Below are 17,728 nucleotides of genomic sequence, written 5' to 3'. Positions count from 1 at the left end.
GAGACGACCATGACAATACCAGACAGTGTATAAGAAAATGGGCAAAAGTTTTGGCAGCATGAAACGGCCATTGCTCTATTTCTTTTTTTTTTTTTTGTTTGTCTGTATCCTCTGTCTGGTATGCAATAAAGGAATAACATCTAAGCCACGAGGTGAGAGACATAGTTTTTTTCTTTTCTCCTATTTATCTATATCTTACTTTGAGGCAGATGGGACAACACCTTTATCAACAGTATCCTTATAGAGAACAGGGCAGCGCTAGATGCTGTGATATATGCGGAGGTGAAGAAATTGGTGTAGCATAAGAACTGGCAAGTACATAGCTGCTTTTAATAGTGGGTGTATTTAGGCTAAAGGCCGCTTTACATGCTACGATTTGTCGTGCGATCGCATGTGCGATCGCACCCGCCCCCATCGTTTGTGCGACATGGGCAATTTGTTGCACAAAGTCGATAACCACACGTACTTACCTCCCGAACAACCTCGCTGTGGCGGCGCACATCCTCTTCCTGAAGGGGGAGGGACGTTCGGAGTCCCCACGACGTCACACAGCGACCGCCCAATAGAAGCGGAGGGGCGGAGATGAGCGGGATGTAACATCCCGCCCACCTCCTTCCTTCCGCATTGCCGGCGGGACTCAGGTAAGCGGTGTTCGCCGTTCCCGGTGTGTGCTGCCTCGGGAATGGCGAACAACCGGCATCCTGGAAATTGATCGATTTTTTTTTTTTTTTTTTGAAAATGAACGACGTGTCAACGAGCAACGATAAGGTGAGTATTTTTGTTCGATTAGTTGCTCGTAGCTGTCACATGCTACGATATGTCAAATGATGCCGGATGTGCGTCACTATCGACGTGACCCCGACGACATATCGTTAGATATATCGTAGCGTATGACGGGCCCTTAAGTGAGCAAGGCAGCATGACCTGTAGATACAGTGCCAGTATTGATGGTATAAGTATAGATTTCCTATTGTAGCCAGTGCTTATGGTCACAGATCAATGCTCCTATGGGGAGCAAGAAACCTCAGGCTCCTGGGCCATTGGTTGGGGATTAGTGCTATAGGCTATGGCATGGGACTCCATGGCTAGGGATTTCAAGAGGAAGTCAATTAGACATATCATAAAAGTTATTATGCCATAAAGATATAGATTTCTCTATAAACATCAATTATTATATTTGCTTACTGTTAGATTTATGCAAAGACTTTCATTATGTTAAAAGCCTATCCATACCCGACTGTTTTTCTCTCTTGGATCCGGACTACAGAGGAAATGCTAATAAGATATATAAATTATCAGTAACATCTGGCTACCTTCTCCTGATATCCTGGTATTTAAGTCCCTGTCTCATTTTATTTTAAACCCACTGCATTTCTCCATGAGGTTCTTAAAACTAATTTGCTTCTTGTAATTATCCTCTGGAATTGGAAACAGACTGTTTAACGGAAAAAATGACTCAGGCAAATTAGTCAGCTTTATATTAAAGTGCCCTTTATTTGGTTCAGTTTCTTAGGAGATGCCATGTAGTTTGCAATTAAACAGGCTTTAACTATTTTTTTTCTATGCATCCTAAATTAAGTCATTAGGTGATCAGTGCCTGATTTACATGTCTCCAGGTGGCACAGAAAGATATGGTCCCAGCTGCAATTTCCTTCTATGTCGTCATTTTCTGACGTGGCCATATACCTAATCGAACATTTTGTTCTATGTTGATAACGTCGCTTACCACGATGTATGCAGGAACACTCCACTTACAGAAAATTCACCTAAATATTCAACAGACGAAACGCTATACTGACACCCAAATATAGAATATGCACAAAAAAAGTAAAAGCTCATCTTTTTCTTCCCAACATCCCATATTTTGTCTAATATTACAGATAAACAAATAAATATTTTCTTTGTCCCAGAAACTCAACTATGTCCCTAGTCTTCTCTTTACTATTCTGTCTGTCTATAAGACAACTGGCTGCAGCAGGAGCCTCCCCCTCTCTGCTTTATCTGCAATAGGACAAAAGGATGGTTAAGTATCCCCCACATGACTCAGCCCCACATTCAGAAGACAATTAAGGGTACCGTCACACTAAACGACGTACCAGCGATTCCGACCACGATACGACCTGGTCAGGATCGCTGGAACGTCACTACAGGGTCGCTAGTGAGCTGTCAAACAGTCAGATCTTCCCAACGACGCAGCAACGATATGCATGTCTATGGGGAAAATCTGCACAGAAAACTCAGCATTCCCACAAGAGATATTGACATGCTGCAGATTTGAAACACACACAGCAGATCAGTTTACGCAGCACATACAGGGCACATATAGCAGCGCACAGGGAGGGGGCGGGGCTCATCACACTGTACCCGCCCAGCAGGGTGGCAACATGCAGTGGCTGATTTGCATGTCAACAATGTCCAGCCCTTGTTGACATGAAATGACCGGAAGTAGCAAAATCACAGCAGGAGCGGTCACATGACCACTCTGAGCCTGGGTAGAGGCGCTGACAGCAGGGTGGGTAAGTGGTCACTATCTGTTTACCTGCCCCTATGTAGCCCAATAGTGAAATAATAAAAAAAAAGCAAAATAAGCTGGATAACGGCTTTAATAGAAAATTCTATAAATTGGGTAGACACAGAAAAATTGAAAAGATAAACCAGTACAGGCATTTACATGAGAAACGATACATACATAAACAGTTACAGAGCCACAGAAGTTTTACTTACTTAATAGAAAAGAGCACTGAAATGTAATTACATGGACATTTCAAAGGGGACTCGATACACAAAAGTGGACGTTTTCTGTACAGGATTTTATGGTACTAAATACATTTTAATAACTTTTGATAAAAAGGCATTAAACAAGGTTTCCGGGACTTATCAAGATTTAAAAAAAAAAAAACAAACAACATAAAAAAAACCCTCACAAAATTATTTAGCCCCCCATGCCAGTGCATTGGTTAGGCTGTGTCCATACTTGTGCTATGAGGCATGACTGCAGGGTCTAATGGCTCAGGGCTAGAGATGAGCAAACCCATGGAAGGTCGGTTCGGTGGGTTCAGCCGGATTTTAAATAAAGTTTGTTTCTGGTCCTGTACGTGACCTGAACCCAAACATTAATAATAATCTGTAAGTAAACCTTTTGCCAAAGTGTAGCGTTCCACCCCTGTGCCCTGACATAACGCCTCCACAATAAGCAGATCAGGTCACCATTGCCTTCCCACTTTGATGAATCACTGGCTCTGGGAAGACTCTTGCAGAATTGTGATAGCCTGCTCATAATCCTCAATGGCTTCCGTAGCCAGGCCCATCTTTCCTCTTATGTCCGCTCTTAACTTATACATCAAGGGATCTCCAGGTTGAAGAATCAAAGCTGTAAAAAAACAATGCATGGTGAGATCCTCTTGATTGCATTGCGGAAAAGTCAAGTTATACATTTCAGAAGAAAGTGTAAAAAAAATAGCCTCATTCCATAAGCATATACAAAGAAACATTAGACGTATGCTACATAGCTACATAAGTGCATGCTGTGAAGATATACCGCACACTGTAGGGTTGAGCCCTATCTCTGCAGACTTGCATGGCCAGAACTATAGCTACAATATGGCCTATTGTGCTGCAAAAACATTTTTAGATTGCTTTTAAAATGCACTACTAATTAATGAAATTTCAACACCAAGAAGGAAAACTTGTGGAATGATGGAAAACAGGGGCTGGATAGACCTGGTAATGATCTGCAAATGATGGGAAAAGATTTTTCAAAACATCTCAATTTCTTCAGTATTGGGTATAAGAGGGCCCCGTGAAGGAATCCACAAACCTACACACCTTGTCTGCTATAAATGGGTTAAAGGCTGCTTTACACGAGACGAGCTATCGTGCGATAGATCATCGGGGTCACGGTTTTCGTGACGCACATCCGGCATCGCTTGCGACGTCGAGCTCTGTGACACCTCCGAGCGACGCAGTATCGCTCACAAATCGTGAGTCGTGTACTCGTCGCTCGGTTTCATAATCTCGTTTAATTAAAATGACGCCGGTTGCTCATCGTTCCCGGGGTAGCACACGCCGCTCCGTGTGACACCCCGGGAACGATGAACAGCAGCTTACCTCCGTCCCGCGGCACCCGCCGGCTATGCGCAAGAAAGGAGGTGGGCGGGATGTTTACGTCCCACTCATCTCTGCCCCTCTGCTTCTATTGGCCGGCCACTGTATGACGTTGTCGTGATGCCGAACGTCCCTCCCCCTTCAGGAAGAGGATGTTCGCCGCCCACAGCGAGGTCGCACAGCAGGTAAGTGTGTGTGACAGGGGTTAACGACTTTGTGCGCCACGGGCAACTAATTGCCCGTGACACACAAACGATGGGGGCGGGTACGATCGATTGTGAAATTGCACGATAGATCGTACCGTGTAAAGCAGGCTTTATTCATGGTTTGCCTGATGAATGTTCTGCACTTAGGAAAATCATCAAGATCCTCTGCTGGCAGCTCCCTTTCCAATTGTCGGCCAATGACGTCCCAGATGTGTTCGGTGGGAGACAAGTCCGGAAATGCTGCAAGCCATGGTAGCATGATCCTGGGTATTGTGGAGTGGCATAATGTAGGTGAACCCTTCTAGCCTTCATTCCAGGAACAGTGTTACATTAATTTGATTGTGGAACCAGTGGTATGGACATTTCTCCGTGACCCAGGAGCCATTTTTCAATATGCCAACACTAAAGGCCGCTTTACACGCTGCGACATCGCTAGTGATATCACTAGCAGTCGCACTCACCCCCGTCGTGCGTGTGTCACGAGCAAATCGCTGCCCATGGTGAACAATATCGCTAGGACACGTCACATATACCTTCCTAGCGACGTCGCTGTGGCCGGCGAACAACCTCTTTTTTTAAGGGGGTGGTTTTTGCGGCGTCACAGCAAGGTCACACAGCAGGCAACCAGCGGAGGGGCGGAGAGCAGCCGCATTCACGTCATTCCTACCTTGTTGCCGGAGGATGCAGGCACGTTGTTGTTCATCGTTCCCAGGGTGTTACACGTAGTGATGTGTACTGCCTCAGGAACGATGAACAACCTGCATCCAAAATGAGGAACGACGTGTCAACAATCAACTATTTTTCGGATCGTTAGCGGTCGCTCGTAGGTGTTACACGCAACGACGTCGCTAACGAGGCCAGATGTGCATCACGAATTCCGTGACACAAGCGATATATCGTTAGCGATGTTGTTGTGTGTAAAACGGCCTTTATGCTACTCTAAATAACATATGTGGCCTAAACATCCTATAATTGCATGCATTTGTGTGTGTGGCACTCCTACTTAATACTGAATAAATTGGGATGTTTCGAAAATTTTGTTTCCCCTTTTCAGAATTTGCATAATATTAACCTATCTATCCATCCTATGATTTCCATAATTCCATGACTTCTCTTTCTTGGTGCCGCAATTTCAATGTTGGAGTGTAGTTTTGATATCTTAAAGTGAATCAATTCCACAACATACTGTTCTACCTATCTGATTGCCTATAGCAGCATGTATTATTTCTATGGAGCAGAAAACAAGACTATAGAAATTGCCCTATGCATCCTGACAGTGAGGATATGTGGAATGTAACTCCAAGCTGCTTTCCATTTCTAATGTCCCAGCCGCTAATGGGAATAATCCCCAGTATAGATAAGGGAAAGATGGTGGAATCGTTCTTCCTTTCTTTCTTACATAAAAGTGCATCTCAATAAATTAAATATCAAAAAGTTAAATGTATTTCAGTAATTCAATACAAAAAGGGAAACACATTATATAGAGTCAATACACACACACACATTGATCTATTTCAAGTGTTTATTTCTGTTAATGTTGATGATTATGGCTTACAGCCAATGTGGCGTGGCGGGGCATGGAGGCGATCAGCCTGTGGCACTGCTGAGGTGTTATGGAAGCCCAGGTGGCTTTGATAGCAGCCTTCAGCTCGTCTGCATTGTTGGGTCTGGTGTCTCTCGTCTTCCTCTTGACAATACCCTATAGATTCTCTATGGGGTTTAGGTCAGGCGAGTTTGCTGGCCAATCAAGCACAGTGATACTGTGGTTAGTAAACCAGGTATTGGTACTTTTGGCAGTGTGGACAGGGGCCAAGTCATGCTGGAAAAGGAAGTTTCCAAAAAGCTTGTCGGCAGAGTGAAGCATGAAGTGCTCTAAAATTTCCTGGTAGACGGCTGCGCTGACTTTGGTCTTGATAAAACACAGTGGAGCTACACCAGCAGATGACATGGCTCCCAAACCATCACTGATTGTGGAGACTTCACACTAGACCTCAGCAGCTTGGATTGTGGCCTCTCCACTCTTCCTCCAGACTGTGGGACCGCGATTTCCAAATGAAATGCAAAATTTACTTTAATCTGAAAACAACACCTTGGACCACTGAGAAAAGTCCAGTTCTTTTTCTCCTTGGCCCAGGTAAGACGCTTCCGGTGTTGTCTATTGGTCATGAGTGGCTTGACCCAAGGAATGGGACACTTGTAGCCCATGTCCTGGATACGTCTGTGTGTGGTGGCTCTTGAAGCACTGACTACAGCAGACGTCCACTGCTTGTGAATCTGCCCAAAAATTTTGATCAGCGTTTTCATAACAATCCTATCAAGGCTGCGGTTATCCTGGTTACTTGGGCACCTTTTTCTACCACACTTTTCCTTCCACTCAACTTTCCATTAATATGCTTGGATATAGCACTCTGGGAACAGCCATCTTCTTTAGCAATGACCTTTTGTGGCTTACCCTCCTTGTGGAGTGTGTCAATGACTGCCTTCTAGACATCTGTAGAGTCAGCAGTCTTCCCCATGATTGTGTAGCCTACTGAACCAGACTAAGGGACCATTTTAAACGCTTTGCAGGTGTTTTGTGGAAATCATTCTAATTTTCTGAGATAATGACTTTTGAGTTTTCATTGGCTGTAAGCCATAATCATCAACATTAACAGACACAAACTTGAAATAGACCCTCTGTGTGTAATGACTCTATATAATATATAGGAATAGATCCCTCTGTGTGTAATGACTTTATATAATATATAGGAATAGATCCTTCTGTGTGTAATGACTTTATACAATATATAGGAATAGATCCTTCTGTGTGTAATGACTCTATATAATATATAGGAATAGATTCCTCTGTGTGTCATGACTATATATAATATATAGGAATAGATCCCTCTGTGTGTAATGACTCTATAATATATAGAAATAGATCCCTCTGTGTGTAATGACTATATATAATATATAGGAATAGATCCCTCTGTGTGTAATGACTCTATATAATATATAGGAATAGATCCCTCTGTGTGTAATGACTCTATATAATATATAGGAATAGATCCCTCTGTGTGTAATGACTCTATATAATATATAGGAATAGATCCCTCTGTTTGTAATGACCGTATATAATATATGCGTCTCCCATTTTGTATTGAATTACTGAAATTAACTTTTTGATGTTCTAATTTGAGATACACTTGTAGTTTAGTCTAAAGGTCCAGTCACACTAAACAACTTACCAGCGATCCCAACAACGATAGGGATCGCTGGTAAGTTGCTAGGAGGTTGCTGGTGAGATGTCACACTGCGACGCTCCAGCGATCCCACCAGCAACCTGACCTGGCAGGGATTGCTGGAGCGTCGCTACACGAGTTGCTGGTGAGCTCACCAGCAACCAGTGACCAGCCCCCAGCGCCGCGTGGAAGATGCTGCGCTTGCTTGGTAACTAAGGTAAATATCGGGTAACCAACCCGATATTTACCTTGGTTACCAGCGCACACAGCTACACGTGCAGAGAGCAGGGAGCAGCGCACACTGAGCGCTGGCTCCCTGCTCTCCTAGTTACAGCACACATCGGGTTAATTACCTGATGTGTGCTGCAGCTAAATGTGCACAGAGCAGGGAGCAGCGGACAATGCTTAGCGCTGGCTCCTTGCTCTCCAAGTTACAGCACACATCGGGTTAATTACCTGATGTGTGCTGCAGCTAAATGTGCAGGGAGCAGCGCACACCGGGTGCAGCTGCACAGGGTACATACAGTTAGGTCCACAAATATTTGGACAGTGACACAATTTTCGCGAGTTGGGCTCTGCATGCCTCCACATTGGATTTGAAATGAAACCTCTACAACAGAATTCAAGTGCAGATTGTAACGTTTAATTTGAAGGTTTGAACAAAAATATCTGATAGAAATTGTAGGAATTGTACACATTTCTTTACAGAGAACAGAGAGTAGTAGATTAGGGTTTTTCAAGCCGCGCCAATGACCAGCCGATATTAGGATAGTAGATTAATGTTGCTTTTATTCCATATACAGGTCAACGCGTTTCAGAAGGCACCCCTTCCTTCTTCAGGACCAACTGGTAAGAAAACATCAAATCTGCTGTACAGGGAATCCTTACAGCACTATATACCCCACTGATGACGTCATGATCCACCCACTTTTAGAAAAAATCGGCGGGAATCTATACATTAAAAAAATACAATGACGTAGTATGTTGTATTCATCAAGTTTCCCGGATAAAACACTTATAACCATTTTTTTCTATCCCAAGGAATGGAAGGTGAACTTTAAAAATGAAAAATAAAAATTAATAACAACATTAATCTACTATCCTAATATCGGCTGGTCATTGGCGCGGCTTGAAAAACCCTAATCTACTACTCTCTGTTATCTGCCAACCGAGGGACCACTGCCGTGGCTTGGAATTATCTACATACATGCTGTTATAGGAGTTGTGACTGTCACAACCCCTATAGGTGAGTAGTACCATATCTCTCTCTCTCTCTCCCCCGTTGCTACCGGGGTAAGACCCTATTGCGCTTCTCTTTTCCACAGTTTATCCTCTGTACACATTTCTTTACAAACACTCCACATTTTAGGAGGTCAAAAGTAATTGGACAAATAAACCAAACCCAAAAAAAAATTTTTTATTTTCAATATTTTGTTGCGAATCCTTTGGAGGCAATCACTGCCTTAAGTCTGGAACCCATGGACATCACCAAACGCTGGGTTTCCTCCTTCTTAATGCTTTGCCAGGCCTTTACAGCCACAGCCTTCAGGTCTTGCTTGTTTGTGGGTCTTTCCGTCTTAAGTCTGGATTTGAGCAAGTGAAAAGCATGCTCAATTGGGTTAAGATCTGGTGATTGACTTGGCCATTGCAGAATGGTCCACTTTTTTGCACTCATGAACTCCTGGGTAGCTTTGGCTGTATGCTTGGGGTCATTGTCCATCTGTACTATGAAGCGCCGTCCAATCAACTTTGCGTCATTTGGCTGAATCTGGGCTGAAAGTATATCCCGGTACACTTCAGAATTCATCCGGCTACTCTTGTCTGCTGTTATGTCATCAATAAACACAAGTGACCCAGTGCCATTGAAAGCCATGCATGCCCATGCCATCACGTTGCCTCCACCATGTTTTACAGAGGATGTGGTGTGCCTTGGATCATGTGCCGTTTCCCTTTCTTCTCCAAACTTTTTTCTTCCCATCATTCTGGTACAGGTTGATCTTGGTCTCATCTGTCCATAGAATACTTTTCCAGAACTGAGCTGGCTTCATGAGGTGTTTTTCAGCAAATTTAACTCTGGCCTGTCTATTTTTGGAATTGATGAATAGTTTGCATCTAGATGTGAACCCTTTGTAATTCCTTTTTTCTCAGAATGTACCCGACTGTTGATTTTGCTACTCCAAGCATGTCTGCTATCTCTCTGATGGATTTTTTCTTTTTTTTCAGCCTCAGGATGTTCTGCTTCACCTCAATTGAGAGTTCCTTAGACCGCATGTTGTCTGGTCACAGCAACAGCTTCCAAATGCAAAACCACACACCTGTAATCAACCCCAGACCTTTTAACTACTTCATTGATTACAGGTTAACAAGGGAGACGCCTTCAGAGTTAATTGCAGCCCTTAGAGTCCCTTGTCCAATTACTTTTGGTCCCTTGAAAAAGAGGAGGCTATGCATTACAGAGCTATGATTCCTAAACCCTTTCTCCGATTTGGATGTGAAAACTCTCATATTGCAGCTGGGAGTGTGCACTTTCAGCCCATATTATATATAGAATTGTATTTCTGAACATGTTTTTGTAAACAGCTAAAATAACAAAACTTGTGTCACTGTCCAAATATTTCTGGCCCTGACTGTATATAGGGTATAGAGTACAGGGTGCAGCTGCACAGAGCAGGGAGCAGCGCACAATGCTTAGCGCTGGCTCCCTGCTCTCCTAGCTACAGCACACATGGGGTTAATTAACCCGATGTGTCCTGCAGCTACATGTGCACAGAGCAGGAGCCGGCACTGACAGTGAGAGCGGTGGAGGCTGGTATCAAAGGTAAATATCGGGTAACCAAGGACAGGGCTTCTTGGTTACCCGATGTTTACATTGGTTACCAGCCTCCGCAGAAGCCGGCTCCTGCTGCCTGCACATTTAGTTGTTGCTCTGTCGCTGTCACACACAGCGATGTGTGCTTCACAGCGGGACAGCAACAACTAAAAAATGGCCCAGGACATTCAGCAACAACCAACGACCTCACAGCAGGGGCCAGGTTGTTGCTGGATGTCACACACAGCAACATCGCTAGCAACATCGCTAGCAACATCGCTGCTACGTCACAAAAGTTGTTCGTTAGCAGCGATGTTGCTAGCGATGTTGCTTAGTGTGACGGGGCCTTAAGCCAGGAACAAAGGAGTCAATACCATAGTATAATGTATGGTCTCAAAATAGGCTCCTTATCTCATGATGACCTTGTCAGAAATCAAGCCACTATCTGAAACCTGATAAAATGTGCTTTGTTAATAAGGCTAGAGGAGAGGAGTACGGCACCTTGCGTTATGTCACGTTCAGCTTGTTGGTATTCATGCAATGTGTTATGTAGAGTAGCCCGATTGAAGTATGCCGCAGAAGATACTGGACACAGGTCTATGACCCTATGGAAATCCTCCAGTGCTTCTTGTACGTCTTGTAGGAGCATATTTGTGATCCCACGGTTCAGAACGGCTGATTCATTGTCAGGATCGAATTCTATAGCTCGGGAGTAGTATTCTTTAGCCTGTAAAGTATGCAGAGAAAAGAGGGAATAACAATGAGCAACAAAATTATTCAAATAACTCAATGAAGTTGAACAAAACAGATGTGTGTGGGCAAAGTCACAATTAAATCTGAAATGTATGATAACATATGAAAGAGGTTTTTGTAACCTTGTAATGCAACAACAGAGGTGTATTATAAGGAAGATCGGTCTATACGTCAGACATCAAAACTTCAAGTGATATCAATAGCAATGACTTTATACAGAAAGTATAGTGACTTGAAAAAATATTCATACCCTGTGAACTTTTACACATTTTTTCTGGTTACACCCAGAAAGTTAAAATGTATTTTATAAATATTTTAAAAATATAAATCTGAAAAGAAAATTATGATGTACATTTGTATTCAGTCCCCCTGAGTCAACACTTCATAGGACCATCTTTCTCTGCGATTACTGCTGCAAGTCTTTTGGGCTATAGGGTGCTTTACACGCTGCGACATCGCTAACGATATATCGTCGGGGTCACGTCGTTAGTGACGCACATCCGGCGTCGTTAGTGACATCGCAGCGTGTGACACCTAGGAGCGACGATCAACTATCGCAAAAAATGTCAAAAATCGTTGATCATTGACACGTCGCTCCTTTTTATAATATCGTTGGTGGTGCATGCCGCTGGTTGTTCGTCGTTCCTGCGGCAGCACACATCGCTGTGTGTGACACCACAGGAACAACGAATATCTCCTTACCTGCGTCCACCAGCAATGAGGTAGGAAGGAGGTGGGCGGGATGTTCCGGCCGCTCATCTCCGCCCCTCAGCTTCTATTGGACGGCTGCCGTGTAACGTCGCTGTGACGCCGCACGAAACGCCCCCTTAGAAAGGAGGCGGTTCGCCGGCCAGAGCGACGTCGCAGTGAAGGTAAGTCAGTGTGACGGGTGTAAGCGATGTTGTGCGCCACGGGCAGTGATTTGCCCGTGACTCACAACCGACGGTGGCAGGTATGCTCGCTTATGTCTCTACCAGCTTAGGATATCTAGAGGCTGAAGTTGTTAGCTCATTCATCTTTGCAAAATAGCAGTGAGATTGGATGGAGACGTCTGTGAACAGCAATTTTCAAGTCTTGTCACAGATTCTTAATGGGATTTAGGTCTGGACTGTAACTATGCCGTTCATACACATGAATATGTTTTGATCTAAACCATCCATTGTAGCTCTGGCACAATGTTTATGGTCATCTGTCATTTTGGGAGTGCCGTCAGTCTTTTTTGTCTAGATTAGGCTAGTTTCACACATCCGTTTTTCGCCGTCAGGCACAATCCGGCGAATTGTGGATAAAACTGATATGGTGTCAGATCCGTTTTATTCCCCATAGACTTGTATTAGCGCCGGATGGCCTTGCGTTGCATGCGGCGTCCGCCGGATCCGGCAAAATTTCTTTGTCCGGCTGCCGGAAAGGACGCAGCATGCAACGTTTTTTGTCTCCGGCAAAAAACCGGACCACACAGGATCCAGCGCCGTCCGGCATGTTTTATAATGGAAGCCTATGGGCGCCGGATTCGTCGTCATCTGGTATATGACGGAATACAACAACAAATCCGTTTTTTTTGAACTGCGCATGCTCAGTATCACAATGGATCCGTCAAAAAATGGAAGGAACGCATGGAAAAAAACTGATGCGATGGATCAGTTATTTCGCCGGATCCGTCGCATCAGTTTTTTGGCCGAATTGTGCCTGACGGCATAAACCGGATATGTGAAAGCAGCCTTATGGAGTCATGCCCTCTGACTGTGCTCCCCTCCACCATTAGCCACAGGTGATGTAATTCTTCAGTAGTAGGTTCTTACCTGCCCATACACATGGAGGTTTGTAACCCAGATTAAGGCACAATGTTTATGGTCATCTGTCATTTTGGGAGTGCCGTCAGTCTTTTTTGTCTAGATTAGGCTAGTTTCACACATCCGTTTTTCGCCGTCAGGCACAATCTGGCGAATTGCGGATAAAACGGATACGGCGTCAGATCCGCTTAATTCCCCATAGACTTTTATTAGCGCTGGATGGCCTTGCGTTGCATGTGGCGTCCGCCGGATCCGGCGAAATTTCTTCGGCTGCCGGAAAGGACGCAGCATGCAACTTATTTTGTTTCCGGCAAAAAAACGGACCACGCCAGATCAGGTGCCGTCCAGCATGTTGTATAATGGAAGGCTAGGGGCGCCGGATCCGTTTTTTGAACTGCGCATGCTCAGTATCACAATGGATCCGTCAAAAAACAGAAGGAACGCATGGAAAAAATGTATGCGATGGAACCAGTTTTTTCGCCGGATCCGTCGCATCAGTTTTTTCGCTGAATTGTGCCTGACGGCATAAACCGGATATGTGAAAGCAGCCTTATGGAGTCGTGCCCTCTGACTGTGCTCCCCTCCTCCATTAGCCACAGGTGATTTTATTCTTCAGTAGCAGGTTCTTACATGCCCATACACATGGAGGTTTGTAACCCAGAGAACGGCTTCAGTTTAGTACACTACAGTTCAAAAGTTTGGGGTCACTTAGATATTTCCTTATTTTTGAAAGGAAAGCATATTTTTTCAATGAAGCTAACATTAAATTAAATTAAACAGAAATACACTGTAATCATTGTTGTAAATGACTATTCTAGCTTCCAATGTCTGTTTTTTAATGCAATATCTACATTGGTATATAGAGGCCTATTTCCAACAACCACCACTCCAGTGTTCAAATGTACATTGTGTTTGCTAACGGTGTTAGAAGGCTAATGGATGTTTAGAAATCCCTTGAAAACCCTTGTGCAAGTATGTTAGCACAGCTGAAAACAGTTTTGCTGATTAGAGAAGATATAAAACTGACCTTCCTTTGAGCTAGTTGATAATCTGGAATATTACATTTGTTGGTTCCATTAAACTCTCAAAATGTCCAGAAAAAGAAAACTGTCATGTGAAACTCGACAGTCTATTCTTGTTCTTAGAAATGAAGGATATTCCATGCAAGAAATTGCCAAGAAGCTGAATATTTCCTACAACAGTGTGCACTACTCCCTTCAGAGGAGAGAACAAACAGGCTCTAACCAGAGTAGAAAGAGAAGTGGGAGGCCGCGCTGCACAACTGAGCAACAAGACAAGTACATTAGAGTCTCTAGTTTGAGAAATCAACGCCTTACAGGTCCTCAACTGGCAGCTTCATTAAATAGTACCCGCAAAACGCCAGTGTCAACATCTACAGTGAAGAGGTGACTCCAGGATGCTGGCCTTCAGGGCAGAGTGGCAAAGAAAAAGCCATATCTGAGACTGGCTAATAAAAGGAAAAGATTAATATGGGCAAAAGAACACAGACATTGGACAGAGGACGTTTGTAAAAAAGTGTTATGGACAGATGAATCAAAGTTTGAGGTGTTTGGATCACACAGAAGAACATTTTTGAGACGCAAAACTACTGAAAACATGCTGGAAGAGTGCCTGACGCCATCTGTCAAGCATGGTGGGGGTAATGTGGCGGTCTGGGGTTGCTTTGGTGCTAGTAAAGTGGGAGATTTGTACAAGGTAAAAGGGATTTTGAATAAGGAAAGCTATCACTTCATTTGACAAGGCCATGCCATACCCTGTGGACAGTGCTTGGTTGGAGCCAATTTCATCCTAGAACAGGACAATGACCCAAAGCACACCTCCAAATTATGCATGAACTATTTAGGGAAGAAGCAAATCAAAAAAGGTCTGTGGAACCTCTGTTAGGAGTCTCGACACAGAAAATAGCCAGATATCCCTCTGGGAAGGACCTAGCCAAGGAGTGGCTCTTTTTAGGAGACCACCATAACCACCATATTAAGTGGCCCTTTTAGTCAATATCCAACTCTTTGACGAGTTTAAAGATATGACAAGGGAAATACCAAGGCCAGGTATCCATCCACAGACAGCTGTTTCGGGGGATTTAACCTCATCAGTGTGGATATCAGTGATTGTTTTGTATCGCTGGTCTACTAGGCATTGCTCCCACCTAGCCAGAATCCTACTCCACACTGATATATGTCATATCTTTAAACTCGTCAAGAGCTACCAGCCCGTTCCACCCTGTTGGGCACCTGGTTCCAGTCATGTCCTGCTCGAACCTAGGTTCCAACTCGTCCTGCCTGTTAGAACATGGGTCCAGCCAGTCCTGCCCGTACCTGGTTCCCAACCCATGCTGCCTGTAGGCACCTGCGTTCAGCCTGTCCTGCTCATACCTGGCTCCCAGCCCATCCTGCCTGTTGGCACCTGAGTCCAGCCTGTCCTGCCCATACCTGGCTACCAACCTGTCCTACCTCTTGGCACATGGTTCCAGTCCTGTCCTGCCTGTACTTGGCTACCAGCCTGTCCTGCCTGTTGGCACCTTGTTCCAGTCCTGCCCTGCCTGTACCTGGACTCTGCCTGCCCTGTTGGTACTAGAGACCCATCCTGCCCTGGCCGTGTCTTCTACCTTGTTAGTGACTTTGCCTATCTGTCATGCCCTGTTGGTGCTAGAGACCTTCCTGTCCATCCTGCTTGTGTTGTCTGCCTTGAGCTACCTGGTGGTCCCCATCTGCAATTGAGACTGTGTCTTGCCTGCTCCTGTGTCTGTCCCTGTCTTGGGGATCAGCCGTCAGAGTCCCGGTCCTCCACCCCATGTTAGGGTAGGCCCAGGGTCGCCCTGTGGTCCAGTGGGTCCTCTTTCTAGCTTGCCGCTGTACCATCACCCGGTGGCGAGCGTGACTGTAACTATGATCATCTTTAGTCCTATGCCGAGTAGTTATAACTTTTATCAGAAAAACGTCAGCTACGTGATAAACTTCTCGAATAAAGAAAAAAGAAAATGAACAAATTTCAGTATTACATTACAAAATAGATAATTACTACAAAAATTCCAAATATGATCTTTTCTTTCAACCACTTTAATCATTATTCTCTTTGGGAAAAGTTTTGATGCCTAAACAAGTTCAAATCCACTAATTTAATGCATATATATGATTTTTAAAAAAAGACCATAAAAAGGACCTACTGTTACGGTTGCTGCGAACACTGGAGACTATGTCCAGATTTCTTGCTACTGCACATGTGCGAGCGCCGGAGACTAAGTCCTATCTTGGAGCCATTGCACATGTGCGGGTGACATCATCGCTGACACGAGGTCACATGTCTCTGACACCTTCTATGCCGATTGGTCGCTGGTCATGTGCTTGTGATGCCTTGCTCGGTGATAGGCCAGCATGACGTCACTTCTGTCGTTCTGGCAGCGGATTGGCTCTGGTGTCCTCCATCTTGGATGAGGCACAGAGTCTATATAAGACCCTGACACACGCCGCATGGCGCTCAGTCCTCTTGGTTCATGCATAAGAGTAGACGCTCTCTGCGCGTTCCTCTAGGCATTCCTCTGTCTATGCTAGGTGAGCGCTACCGGCAGGGTAGCGTTCTTATACCTTACAGCTTCGGTTGCTGTCCGTATCCTTACCTCTTAGGGGAGCGGACATAGGCAGGTGCCTGAGGCACATGGTCTGGCTGGGCCTTGTGGTTCGACTCGTAGGTGGACGTTGCCGCTAGGGTAACGTTCCTTATACTGCGTCTGGCAGTTGTTCGTATCCTCGCACACTAGGGGAGCGAACAGAGGTAGGAGCTTTGTGCGGCTTACGCTGCTGTTCGTCTCTTTTGCACCACTAGAAGAGCGGACCTAGGTAGGTGCCATTTCGCACACATTGCCTTTTTCTCTGTGATTATTAACAGAGATCATTCCACACACCCTCCAAGTAAGGGAGGAATTGCTTTACTTACTTATTATATCCTTCTGTGAGTTAACAGAGGTATTGCACTCTGCCATAGTCTGCAGCAGAGTCTTTGCACGGTGGACCCTAACTGTCTGATACTCCTTTAGGTTATTATCAGACAGCCCCCCGTAACACCTCCCTTTGTATTTCTCCTTCCCCTCTCCATTACTTCGACATATCACCCTTTTTTCTCCCCTTTATCTTCGTTACTGCACTAATTTTTCTCACTTTTATTTCCTTGAACTGATATTATTGATCTCTTTAACTGTAATATTTTTTTTATGTGTTCTAAAATAAATAAAGAATAAAAATAAGTAATCTACAGACGGAGTGATTTACTTGTGAGAATTGCCGGTTATGGAGAAACAGGTTGGCGGCATTGAAGTAAGCCAGTGAATATTTCGGGTTTGCTGCAATCGCTGACTGGTAATCCCGCATTGCATTGGGTAACTTCCCCATGAACTGGTGGATGACTCCTCGATTTGTCAGCAGCTCAGCCGTCACACCAAGCTGTAGAGATATAAGGGACAGCAACATAAAATAGAGGAAAGAGTCAGTAGCATGGGCAAAATTAAAAAAAAAGACAGACATATGCAAAGAAACATACCGGTCAGTCAAAGCTGACTGCAAAGAGCCCTACCTGTCTACAAAAAAGTGCCCTCCATGGGATAGATGGCAGTCCCATCTATTGGGTCCATGCAGATCAGTGATAGCTTATCATAATATCAGATCTCATGACTGTGAATGGAAAACCTTTTTACCATACTAACATAAGACATTTCTGCTTGAAGGGGTTTTATAGGGTTAGAAAAACATAACTGCTTTCCTCCATAAACGGCTCCACACCTGTCCAAAGGTTGGCTTTGGTATTGCAGCTCAGCGCTATTAACTTTAACTGAGC

General features: G+C 44.5%; 1 protein-coding gene across 1 annotated transcript in view; it reads right to left on the bottom strand.

Moving 5' to 3' along the window:
* Nucleotides 1–2,605: 2,605 nt before the first annotated feature.
* LOC142258517 (uncharacterized) overlaps nt 2,606–17,728 on the bottom strand; it is a 163,936-nt gene continuing 148,813 nt past the window's right edge. The window contains exons 20-22 of the mRNA XM_075331139.1: nt 17,167–17,337; nt 10,842–11,067; nt 2,606–3,370 (exon numbers count right to left, since the gene is read on the bottom strand). Of these exons, the coding sequence (XP_075187254.1) occupies nt 3,231–3,370; nt 10,842–11,067; nt 17,167–17,337 (537 nt within the window). The 3' untranslated portion in view covers nt 2,606–3,230. The remainder of the gene's footprint in view (nt 3,371–10,841; nt 11,068–17,166; nt 17,338–17,728) is intronic.

The sequence above is a fragment of the Anomaloglossus baeobatrachus genome, chromosome 12 (genome assembly GCF_048569485.1).
Source record: "Anomaloglossus baeobatrachus isolate aAnoBae1 chromosome 12, aAnoBae1.hap1, whole genome shotgun sequence".
Taxonomy (NCBI): Eukaryota; Metazoa; Chordata; class Amphibia; order Anura; family Aromobatidae; genus Anomaloglossus; species Anomaloglossus baeobatrachus.
The sequence above is the reverse complement of the archived record's forward strand: the minus strand, read 5'-3'. Positions and strand labels throughout refer to the sequence as shown.